Consider the following 12,612-nt stretch of genomic DNA (forward strand, 5'->3'; position numbering starts at 1 on the left):
GTTTTATTTGATGATTTACTAAAAACAACCTGTTGTTCAACAATAAAATGCAGGAGATTATTTCAGACAAAAGGAGGCAAAGAACGACCCAACCGATGGAATTGGTGCAACTAAGGTGGAGCAGGTGGAGAGCCTGATAATGACATCACACATCTGCACATTGGATGAGAAATCTCAGAAATGTCTAAAAACAATTTCTTAAGAGAATATAGTATTCTAGAATGCTATATTTGTGCCTTTTACAGTGGAGCACTAGAAAACATTCTGATTGGAAACATTGCAGACTGCAGACATTTGTACACGTCTGCTACCATACCATACCATATCATTGTCAGAATATTGCCTCCTCCATACCAGAATGATCATCAGGACTGAAATTTGCTGGGTTAAGAAGCTGTTTAGATACAACTTTTTGTCTTGATTTCAGCTTAACTTTATTTTATAAAATAAAATTAAAAAAACTACATTTCAAAGCCGATGAAGGCAATTAAATGATCGACATAACGGCAGTTCTTCTTGCATGTCAAAGAAGGAGCATAAAAATTGGGCGTCATTGTTTGTTATAACCCGATATGTTGTTGTTGTTACAGCCGGAGAAAGTTTGCCCGTCTGTGCGGGATGTAGACAGAGGATTTATGATGAGCAGTACCTCCAGGCGCTCAACAGTGACTGGCACACTGTCTGCTTCAGGTAGGAAACAACATACACTCAGACAGCCCAACAAATGAACACAAACATTTAAAGCGCAGCAGTGGAGTTGATGAATTTTATTTTTATATATATATATTTTTTTTTGTATTTTGAAATGAGTGTTGAGTGAACCAATGTAATGAGATGCTTCTATATGAACTGCAAAGACTTTTGTATATATCACTCTTTTGTCACCGAAGGAATTTTGAACATACACACCATGATCCACACCGCACAGCCTCCTGAGTCCTTCTGCTGATGGGCTGCTACTTACATCCTTACGGTTTATTCAGCAAACTGAGACAAAGAGACCACAACAGTCCTGAAAGATGGGATTATCAAAAAGTTGAGAGAAGGTGTTCTGAGATTACTGCATAGAAAATTAGATGGTTATTCTTCCTGGACTGCTAATTTGTGTGAATCGTGTAAAAATAATGTAAAATCAGGAACACTACGGATGCAGAAGACTGAGATAAAATAATCATGATCTCAAATCCCAGAATGAACAATCTACACGGGTCCTTCTAATTCACAACACTGCAACAATAAGAGTGCAGCTAACAGTCAGGGCATGCTCACGCTTATTTGGGCAGTTAGCATCAACATGCTAAATAAAATAGTAGTAGTAATAATAATAATAATAATAATGATAATAATAATAAAATGCTCCTATCACAGCAGAAAGTGTTTTGCAGATGAGAGCACAATACATATTAAGGCTTCCTGGTGGACTTCATATCACTCTACTTTACCTTAATTTAATAGTACAAGGCATAAGCACCAGTATTCAAGCAGGAAGTTGGACATTTTCGAGTAATTATCCAAGATAACTGTTCATATTTTGCAGCAGTGAAACACAATCTTGTTTTGAGTCTTGTAGAGCAGCTCCTTTATTCCTCTCTGGTCAGAAGTGTCACCACAATTTAACAGGAGGATAAACAGATCCATTAGTGGGCAGATACTAGATCTCTACAGATGGAAGTTATTATTTGCGAACACGCTTTGTGAAAGCAGTGTGACTTTCCCACAGCTTCTTGGAAGGAGAGATTTGCATGTGTGAATGTGATTTGTAATACATTGCTTTCTTATACCTATTATCAATTATCATTTTTAAGGTGCTCCTTAAGTTTAGGATTTTTCAGCTCAATTCAGCCTAAAGGAGACCTTAGTTAGTGGTGCTTTATGTCTGTCGTGTTTATATGCACTGAAAGGAACTTATTTACAATGCAGTTTTAAAAAAAATTATTTACAATATTGATATGATGACTTTATTCTGTTTTGTTTCATTTTATACGTGTCTTTAGTCTGGCAGAAATCATGGTTACATATATGTGGATTATGATCTGTTTGGAACTCAGCAGGGGGAGAAGGTGGCCTCGGTTTGCCTCTTGAAACTTTTATGATATACCTCCGCTGAGGAGCCTGTGGGTTTTGGTTTTCTGCTGGACTTTAGAGGGGAAACAAATGCGGGGGATTACTTTGAGAGGAAGGTTTATTGATGGAGATAGAGCAAGGTGTGGTGCCGTCTGGTCCGGAAATTCAGTAAAAGGCAACACCTTCTAAAAACTAAAAATGGGAACAAACCATGAGGTGATGAGTTGCAGTGTAGAGATGCTGAGGAACAGAATCATTAGCATGGGCAGATCAGTCCGCTGATAACTGGATGAGGAAACTGAGCTTGCTGGGACTGATGACCAGTTTGTAGGTGGAGAGTACACTGATGCCAGGAATAAGGAAGCTACACACACACTCACACACTGTGTGTGCTGTTAATATACAGCAAGGGGATTGAACGGAAACGAGGAAAAAAATGTAGAAAGTTGAAGTAGAAAACCACCCAATTTCTTTCACTTTCTTGTTTCTTCTGTTAGCTGCACAATAAAGACATTAAAATACTAATAATGGAGAGGATTTAAGCCACCTACCTGAAAGATGTATTTCAAATGTATTTTTTCTAAAGGAAAAAAACACAATTCTTTTTATTTCATAGATTTAATTGCTAGACATAAGACATTTCCTTCACTGTAAAGTCCAGAATATGCAGCCCGCTCTTTTTCTGCTGCATGTAATGTAAATAATGGTTACACAAACTCCAATCATCAGTTGGTTTATTAACTCGGCTCAGTGGCGCAGGGGGTAGAGCTTCTCGCCTTACATCTAGAAGGGGTTCTGTATGGAGCTGGTGTTTTCTCTCCGGGTTCTTTGGGTTCCTCTCACCTCAAAACACATTCAATTTAGGTGAATGGATCACTCCAATTTGTCCGTAGGTGTGAGTAATTGTTTGCTGACATCCAAGTTTGGCACAGCTCCATTTTTCACCTGGATGACACCTGGAGTGTTTGAACCATGTGTTGTGAATATTGTATTGTAAAACTGTTTTGAGCTTAGCTTGTTGGACACTGAAGAGGACAGTCAGTCAGAACCATAAACAACATGTAACCAGTCTGCACATGTAACCAGTCTTGAGACAGATTTTACAGGTTGTTTGACCTTAAAGTTGGTTGAGAATTGTCTGCATCATTGAATGTTTTTTGTTGTTCTAATCATCCAATGTGAACTCTAGTTTCAGTTGTTGAGTTCACGCAAGAAACAGTATTTAGTTCTACATGGCTTTGTTAGAGGCAGAAAAAAATGCCGTTTTTGTTTTTTTTATTGTGCATGTTAATCCTCATCACTTTTGAAGAGATTCACGCCACTCCTCCTTGGAATTTGTTAATCTGATTTGATGGACAGATTAGCTCTTGCTGTGGGGAAAACTCACTGGTCCTTGAGTCGTTACTGATTTCCTCTGGACGGATGTCTGCATTAGACATCAGAGGAGGGCATCTGCATAGAAGGGAGTGTCCACAGTGATTCTGTGGTATGTGTATGTTGATAGGTGCTCTGCAGCCGGATTCGCTCATTTAAAACTGCAGTATTTTTAAACCTTCCCACCATGTAGCAACACGCAACACACTTAACAGCTAAGCTAGTGAATCCAAAAAATATTTATTCATACATAATGCACCGAGTCTGCAAATGAGAAACTTTTTTTTTCTCACATCGAAATGCATGGTTTGTTGTGTTGTGACATTGTTTGTGGTCACTGTTTAGTGCGTTTATACGCGTAGGGTTGAGAGTTGTTGATCCACCGGTGTTTTTGTGTCTGTAACCTGTGGGAGCAATCACCCTCGTAGGATTTAGTGGTTTCTGCCTTTTGGGACTCGCCTGGGGGGTTTTGTAGTGTTGGGGTATGCTTCCTACATTTCCTCTTTCTCCTTTCCCTGAATTCACTCCGTGGTTCCAGGGTGGTTGTCAGTTCATCTGGTGGCTTCTCGTTGGTCATCGGGCTATAGTGCATAAATACTCTCCGCTACGCCTCATGATGAAGACTAGGAGGAGTTACAGAGTTAGATTACTGATTAGGTAGTCAGATAGCAGGGGATTTGCCGCGGCTGGAGGCTGTATTTGCTTGTTGTTGTTTACACTGTTGGGTCTAACACATGGCGTTCTCATTGTCCTACAAATAATGAGATTATAGAAGATGTGGTAAAGTATTTGTTGACGCTCCATCCAAAGAGTTTTTGGATGAGTGTACAAGGGATCAGCTGCTTAAAATTAGTGCTATGAAGGTGATGTTGGTGATAAAAGAGTTAAGGAGACAGTAAAAGCAAATTTAAAAGTGAAGCTGTTTAAAACGACCACTTCCTGGTTGCACTCACCCCCATCCTCATGAAGTGCTTCGAGCAACTAGTCATGCACCACATCAAATCTGCCCTCCCTTCAACCCTGGACCCTTTTCAGTTTGCTGTTTTGCTGCCTACATGGTTTTGTCGATGCTCTTGTTAGCTTCTCTTTAAGCATCAGAGCCTTCAGATGGATTCTAACTTTTCTTCGGTGCTCTTCGCTTGTCACACAAGTTGAGCAGATCATTGGTAACCCAAAGTTTTTTTCTTGGCAGAATTTGCCAAGGATCTCAGTGAGAGTTTCGGTTAAGGCTGAGTTCATTGGGGTGGTCATACTTTTGATGGCAATTTCTTCTGTACCTACAATGAGCAGAGGTGCAAACGTCCTTCTTACCTTTGTTTTGAAGGCTTCTGCTACCTCAGGGTCTCGTAGTTTGTCCAGATCAGATCATTCTATTTCAAGCAGAATGAGGAACTGGGTGCCTAAGAAGGAACAGTTTGTTGGTGAGCCTTTATGTCAGGTGGTTGTGCCTTTCAGGTCTGGGAGTGTTGTCAGCTACATTTGTGAGCAAGTTTGACCCGTTAAAAGGCTATTGTCAAGTCCCGTTGACAGACAGGGCTCGTAAGATAGCTGCATTCACTACTCCCACTGGGTTGTTTTCATATATTGTGATGCTTGTTAGATTAAGGTATGCAGCAGCGACTATTCAGCATCTGAAGAATTTACTTGTTGGGGCTCTGGAAGGCTGCTCCGTGTACCTACAGCAGATGATGTAGGGATCTTTTTCAGATGACTGGGATAGCCACCTTGACCGAATTCGATAGCTATTGATGAGTATGCCCCATCACCAACCAAAAAGGCACTCGTGCAGTTATAGGGATTAATGGGGGTATTACAGATGTTTTTTTGCAGGAATTTCTCTACTGTTGTGGCTCTTCTCACAGATACGTTACAGTGCATCCTCATGTTGTTTATCAGAGGCAAAAAGGACAAGATGCAAAATCACTTCCTGTATTTACTGTATACACTGAGTAACATCATCGTTATTGCCACTGGGTCAAACCAAGTGAAGGGTGGAAGTTGAATGTTTCCATTAAATTTGTGGTTCATCATGATCAGCCCGTGGTAGGCTCAGAGTGACTCCTGCTGATAGTTGAGTCTTTTCATGCACGTTGCTTTTAGTTGTTATGAAGGATGGACATCAATGTGTAGTGATGTGCATTTGTTTTCGTAAGTGTGTAGCATGCTGCTACTTTTTAGTGAATTAAATACTTTTCGTTGATGCCTGGCCTCCTAGAAAGATCCTGTCACTCAGGTCAGTTTTTTCCTTTCAGTGACCCCTCAATAAGAAAATATTCTGGGATGGAGGTTCACTCCAGCGAAAAGGAAGTGGTGATGGTGAGATTACTTAAAATTGCCCAGAGTCTTATTTGGAGACTGTAGAGGGTCCCTGGGGTGCATAAAAAAAGCATCCCCTGAGAAAACAGCAACAGTTCTTTGTACAGCAGCTCTTCATGGGAAAATGAAGCAGCAGTTGTCCCATATCTCCTTGAACACACTAGGAAACACCACACACACTATTTCCTCTGGTACACTGAACACATTGTTCAGTCATTTCTTCAATGTTGTTGTGCAGATAAATTTTTCTTTGGAAAAATTTAACTGGAACAGTATTATTAACAGAAGAAAAATTGAGATGTGACCATTGAAAACACTACATAGGCCACGAATGGTTGCCGTGGCATCAACACCTACAGAGAAAGGCCCCAAATGGTTTAAGGAAGAATATTTTATCAACACAGTTGTGGTCGATGTTTTTGTCTTATGCCATTATTTTTAATTACTCTTCACTTTGATCTGGGACATGAACATGGTCAGAGTATCAAGCCAGTTTCCCTGAGAACATACATTCATTTAGTCTATTTAGTCTATTTTGCAGGATTTGGGGAATATACCATCCAGTTATTTTTACTCTTCTTAGCAATTCTGCCTTGTGAGTCATTTTATTCTTAATGTATTACTATCTTTAATGACGTTTTAGATTTCGCCGTTTACATCAAACATTAATGTCCTACATTTGCTTTGCATAATAATCATGTGTAGTCAGAATCCCAGAGTATAACATTGTATTCCACTTTTCTCTTTGCTCCAGCTGAGAATCAGAGGCATACTGCAGTCTCTCTGCAGTACAGCGGAGCTCTGCCCTGCTCCCAATTCAACTATTTTTGTTTGAAGTCCAGACTATCGTACCAAAGGAATCCAAAAGCGTTTTGCTGTGGCAGCACTTTCGTTAACAAAGTCCCTTTTTTGCATGCAGCTCATATCCACTGAGAAAGCATGAAGAACATGGTTGATTCTTCTAATGTTGGTCATGGATTCATATATATTTCGTACTAGTAAACACATGGCTGTGATGAATCAATAATAAAAAGTATTTAATAACGGTCAGACAAGGAAACTGCCCAGTGCTGTTCTCATCTTTCCTTCTTGACCCAGACTCACAGTCGCAGGATCAATGATGTTGCCTCATTGGGATAATTGTTTCTGATTAAGTCTTGTTTTAGAAACAATGATGGATGGTTTAGTAGCTAAGCACTTTCTGCACCTCTAATCAGCTTTAAGAGCTGCAGTGACTCAGCTGCTTCTGCTGCAGATGAACTCTGGTGACAGAAGCTGCAGGACGTGATGGACGACTCACAATGTGTCTCATTATTCAGGAAAGTACGATGCAAGCACTTACATTGTAGATTGTGCTTTAGTAAGGTCTTGAAAAAGCAGTCAAGATGCTAATTAGCACAGAAATATGGGAAGAAGGCTCATTAAACAACACTATTCCCTGTTTAGTGGATGTTGGTATGTCTGTTCGTTCACTTGTCGCCGTAGAGACATTTTTTGGGTCACTCTCATGTCTAGTCATTGTGTCTAGAGCATATCTTGCAAATCATTGCAAGATGCGAGTTTGCTTTTTAAAGATATTTGGTATGATACCTGCAAAAGGGATATTAAGGGAGCAGCACCTAGTGGTTGACAGCAGGAGGTAATCCTAAAATGTCTTCAAGTTGGTCATATGGATGGGGTTTGAGGACTTCCTTACTCTTCTCCCTGTGAATGAGATGACAGTTCTCATTCTCAGACCTCACTCAGAGCCATAGCTCAGCGAGCGAATGAGTTGAGAGGATGAGCAGGGGCTGAAGTAGATGGAGGACAATAGGGAAATCTGATTTTTAAGTATTGGACTGAGCAGTAAGTGAACAGCTCATATTACAATGGTGTAGTCCAAGATTAGATACTGTATAAGAAAAAGTACCAGCATTAAAGAGGGTGGGGCCATAGAACAGGAAAAGGATGAAGAAGACATATGAGCCCTCTGCAGCTGCAGGGAGAGAAAGTAGAGGAAGTTGGAGAGAGCGTACAGTTAGTGATGGATGTGTCAGCACGGCTGGCGGAGCGGCACAAGTTAAACTTCAGAACTTCAGACTTCTGACTGTCAAAACAAGACAGCCGCTCCCATCGGCAACATGTCAGCAAAGACCCAACACATCCAGAGACAATGCAGAAAGTAAGTGGACCAATCTTCTCACACAGCAAACAATAACTGATTCACTTGTTCCCAGACTCTTGACAGCGTCACATGCATAGAACCACAGATGTTTAAACTTTACATTATTATACACACCTCTAACAAAGTATAGATTTGAAATTGAAAGGATTTTTGATCAGTGCCCAGTTATTGTCTTGAGTGGCTGAGTTATCATCTATAAAAACATTTTGGTATTGTTATAGTGTCAGTGTGAAGCCAAAAACAGTAATTCTTACTTTTTTTTTCAATTAAAAACTTTGATATGATGTACAAATTGAATTAAAATAAATGTGCAAATTTTCAGAAGCAGGAGGGATGAGTAACTAGGCCATCCAACTTGTTGATTGCCTGACATTGATGATGTTGGTTTTTTCAACTGTTCCATGTTGGTGTAGAGCTCCCACCATTGAGGTGACTCTTGTACTGATCTTTGGTTTAGTAACAATTCTTGTCCGTGTTTATTGCTTGTATTTCACAAACTCTTCTGCACTCCTGATCACCATGATTTTCATCTGCTCCGGAGAAAGTCTCTTTGCTTTGATGAAGATCCTGCAGTTGTTTGTCCAGGTACTGTCGATCAGCACGTTCTTCTTCAGTTGTCGAGCTTTTTAGCGATATCAGCTAAATATCTTTTTAGTGAGATTCTCATAGACATTTTTTCCTTTCAATTTGAAGCTTTGTTTCAGAAGGGCAATCTTGTGTTTACGACTCTGGAATTTTATCAGCACTGCAGGTGGTCTCCTACCTCCAGATGGTAATGAGTAGCATGTCTCAATTTGGTCCAGATCTATAGTTATCTCCAGATCCCTCAGTTTAGAACTCACGTGTTGCTCCAGAGTTTTGATGTCAGCGCTGTGCTGAGTTTCATCTCCCCTGGCCACTGCATTTCCGTAATTCCTTGGCTTAATTTTGACTCCAGTGATAATCACATCATTTATACGAATGCTTTGTTCCAAATAATCCATTCTTTGTTTTCCTTGTTCTAAGACAACAATTCTTCTGTCTTTTTCATCCATGTCTTTCTGCATTTCCTTCATTTCGTCCTTCACTTGTTCCATGGCGTCTAGCACCAGTTTTAGCTTTGTTCCAACTTTTTATCAGTCACTCCTTAACTTATCCAAGTCGCTCTTTAACTCACTCTTTAATTCTTTCATAGAAGAGACCATCTGGTCTAGAGTATCCTTCATACTCTGGACGATTTTCCTCTTCCTCTCGTCATTTTGCAGAGAATCAATGAGAGTCAGTACGGGTACGACTTAGAGAGATAGCGACAACAGGAGACAGAAGAAAGAAGTTCGCTCCTATTGAGAGCCGGAAGCCATTTGACTGTGTGGAAATTGCAATTTAAATAGCTTTATTGAAGACTACAGTATTGAACCAGGTCATAGAAAAAAACATGATATAGTGATATCAAAAAAAATAAATGTACATGACTATTTGGGAAGAATGACCACTTTGATTTTATGACTTACTTTTTAAAATAAAGTTGGAGTTACATTTGACAAGTAATATTAACCAGTACACCTTGTCTTTGTTATTAAAAGGTCTGTTTAATCAAGTAAGCAAGCATATGAGTATACATATAGACACTGTGTACACTTTATTATGCATCTTTTTGTAGTTATATGTAAGTTCTGAGGTGTGTTGCTTTGTTTTTCTCTTCCTGTTGTCAGAGGGAAAACCAGTCACACTTCTGTTTTTCTATATCAATAAAGTCTGTTAGTGACTTCCCACTTTATCTCAAGGTTTGCTGCTGGTGCTCTGATGGTCTGTTGTGCTCGGGTGTGACAGGAGGAGAGGCCAAACACATCGGCTGATCCTCCTCTCCACACCTGTGGCTCCTCTCAACACCTGGACTTGATCAGGCTGCTTAACCTGAGGCTTAAAAAGCCTCAGGTTAAGCAGCCTGATTTTTTGTGTTTCCTCAATGAAATATGGAGGAAAACTTCTCTACCGGTGTCTTGCGTTTAGGTCCTAATCCCTTTTCTGACACTTTAAGCATCAGTGAATGAGACTCTGCTTCATGCAACTGACCTGATCTTCTGAATATTAACCAACACAAGCTTACTTCCATCATAATCAACTTTAACAAACATGCTTCCTGTCCTTATTCTTGTAGATGAGGGTCCAGCATTTGCTTTCAGCAGCAAGTAACTACTGTATGTCATTCAGCAGTGCCAGACTTTCATATTTCAAAACTCTATTGTTCTTCTCATTGGGAGTCCACAAAAAACATAAATAATGATGTACTCCACGTTTACTTACAACTAATGGAATGGTATATTTTAAATAAATAATAATAAAAATGTAAATGTCAATTTTTTTAATAAACTAACAATAGACTATGACCCCTACCTGATGAGATTCTATCCCATGTTCCCTACTTTACATACTCGTATTTTCTGAAGTAAACTTTCTTTTCTCTGTAAGTAAAATCTTTATTTGGATTTATGAAGTTGTCTTTTTTTCATCAGTAGTATGACAAACCAAATACTGTCGTGCAAACTGACCTTTTTTTTAAAAACCTTTTTTCAGGTTACATAACATAACTTAACATAATTCGACACAACAGATACTTGAGTCTTTTATGAGATCTTTCCAAAGGGACTTCAATTATGATAAATGACATTTATATATCACTTTGCTAGGGACTCAGACACTTTTTACAGTGGATCCATTGTTCATTCATTCCCCATTCATACTTGGTGAAGGTAAACTACACGTGTAGTCACAGCTGCCGGGAGTGAGAATCAAACCGCTGGTCCTACGATTATTTGATAACCTGCTGTACCACTGAGCCACTGCCGCCCTAGTTTCTCCTCTGTTCTATGGTATGTCTGTTCTCCGTCTGTTGTTTCCACTCTTGCTGCTATAGCAACAAGCCTCAAATTTGCTTTCTCTCAATGACAAGGTTAAATAGCCAAGGTCAAATACCCCTTCTGCGCAAGAGTGAGTGAGCCGCAGGTTTGACGCTTGAGTTTTTGCATGTTATTGTTCTGGTTCTCTACATGACCCCAAGGGCCAACCCTGAGACAGCGCCCGAGACCATCTGTGCGACCACTTCTGCTCTTCACACCCAGCACCCAGGAGCTCTCACCATTATCACTTATGATTTCATCCACATCATCCTGGACTCGACACTACTGTCAATGGTCAAATCTGTGGACAGCCCCACACGCAAGGACCATTGATCTGTTTTATACTAATGCCAAGGAGGCATACACAGCCACTCCCCTCCCCCACCAGGTACATCAGACTGCAATCTAATGCGCCTGCAACCCACCTAAATCCTCTGGTGATAGGATGCCAACAACATCCCGGCAGGCTAGGAGATGGTCCCAGGAAGCTGAGGACACGCGTACCCCAACAATAAGTCCTGGGTAACCAAGGAGGAGAAGGCTATCCTGAACAGGAAGAAACGGGCGTTCAAGAGTTGGAATGAGGAGGAGATGAGAAAGCCTCAACATGCAATAAGACTCTGCGAAGGAGCACTATAGGAGAAAACTGGAGCACCAGCTGAAGGGCAACCAGGTGTGGGAGGTCTGGAGTTGCATGAAGACCATCACCAGGTAAAGCGGTGCACGCAATATAGCGGAGGGGAACGTGGAGCGAGCCGATGGACTTAAAAGCTTTTTCAATCGGGTCAGCTCCTCCGCCACTCCATGCTCCTCATATCAGAGGTCCCCCGGTCCTGCAGATGACCTTCTACATGCCTCTTCCTCCCCATCCTCCTCTCCGTCTACCTCACCTACCTCTCCTAGGCCCATTCTAGACATCCTAGTATCGGGATACCTCTCCTCTTCTTCAATCACCAGACCCCTTAATCCACTGGACCAACCCCAACCCCTTCATGCCACCTTTTCCCAAACAGCTCACACCATATTCCCATCCTATGAGACTGGGGATGCGGGGGTTGGAACGGTTGAGTGTTTAGGCACTGCCAAGACAGTGATGCATGCCATGAGAGCAGGTAACTGGGCCCTACCACCAAACTGGGTAACATCACAGAGGTGGTAAATCTTCAGCGGGAAGGGAACGAATCGGTCTTAGTAAAGGGTTTACTGTACAGGAAGATCATGATCACATCTGAAAAGAGGGTTTTCAATTATTACTTCCTAAGGAGTTCTGCCACACCATCACCAAGGTCCTCCATGATGATTGTGGCCATTCAGGAAAAGAACACACTCTAGCCCTGGCCAGAGATTGGTATTATTGGCCAAGAACCGCAGTAGATGTGTCCCAGTATGTCCAGACGTTGGGAAAATGTTTAACAGCGCCACCAGATCACTAGCTGTGGTCCGCTGGATTTGGTCTGCATTGATTTTCTTGCCATTTTTTTCCTGATACCAGAGGCATTCCAAATGTCTTGATAATGACTGATCACTACACTTGATATGCACAGGCCTACACTACAAAAGATCAGTCAGCCAAAATGTTGGTTGAGAAATGTTTTATGAATTATGGATTGTTTTCCCACATCCAGTCTGATCAGTGGTGGGATTTTGAGGGTCATCTGATGAAGGAATCACTCATTATGTTGGTTATCCAAAAGTCCAGAACTATGCCTTACAATCCACAGGGTGATCCGCAACCTGAACGATTTAATCGCACACTCCATTTGTTAGGCACGCTCGATCCTGCACGGGAAAGAAGCTGGAGCCAACTTTGATGGCTTT

General features: G+C 41.0%; 1 protein-coding gene across 2 annotated transcripts in view; it reads left to right on the top strand.

Moving 5' to 3' along the window:
- Positions 1-12,612, top strand: part of limk1a (LIM domain kinase 1a) — a 50,372-nt gene that overhangs the window by 2,680 nt on the left and 35,080 nt on the right. The window contains exon 2 of one of the 2 annotated variants that reach the window (XM_068316752.1): positions 591-690. In XM_068316752.1, the coding sequence (XP_068172853.1) occupies positions 591-690 (100 nt within the window). Of the gene's footprint in view, positions 1-590; positions 691-7,770; positions 7,916-12,612 lie in introns of those variants that run through there. The other variant, XM_068316753.1, reaches the window with a different exon arrangement.

Source organism: Antennarius striatus, chromosome 6 (genome assembly GCF_040054535.1).
Source record: "Antennarius striatus isolate MH-2024 chromosome 6, ASM4005453v1, whole genome shotgun sequence".
In the NCBI taxonomy this organism is placed as follows: domain Eukaryota; kingdom Metazoa; phylum Chordata; class Actinopteri; order Lophiiformes; family Antennariidae; genus Antennarius; species Antennarius striatus.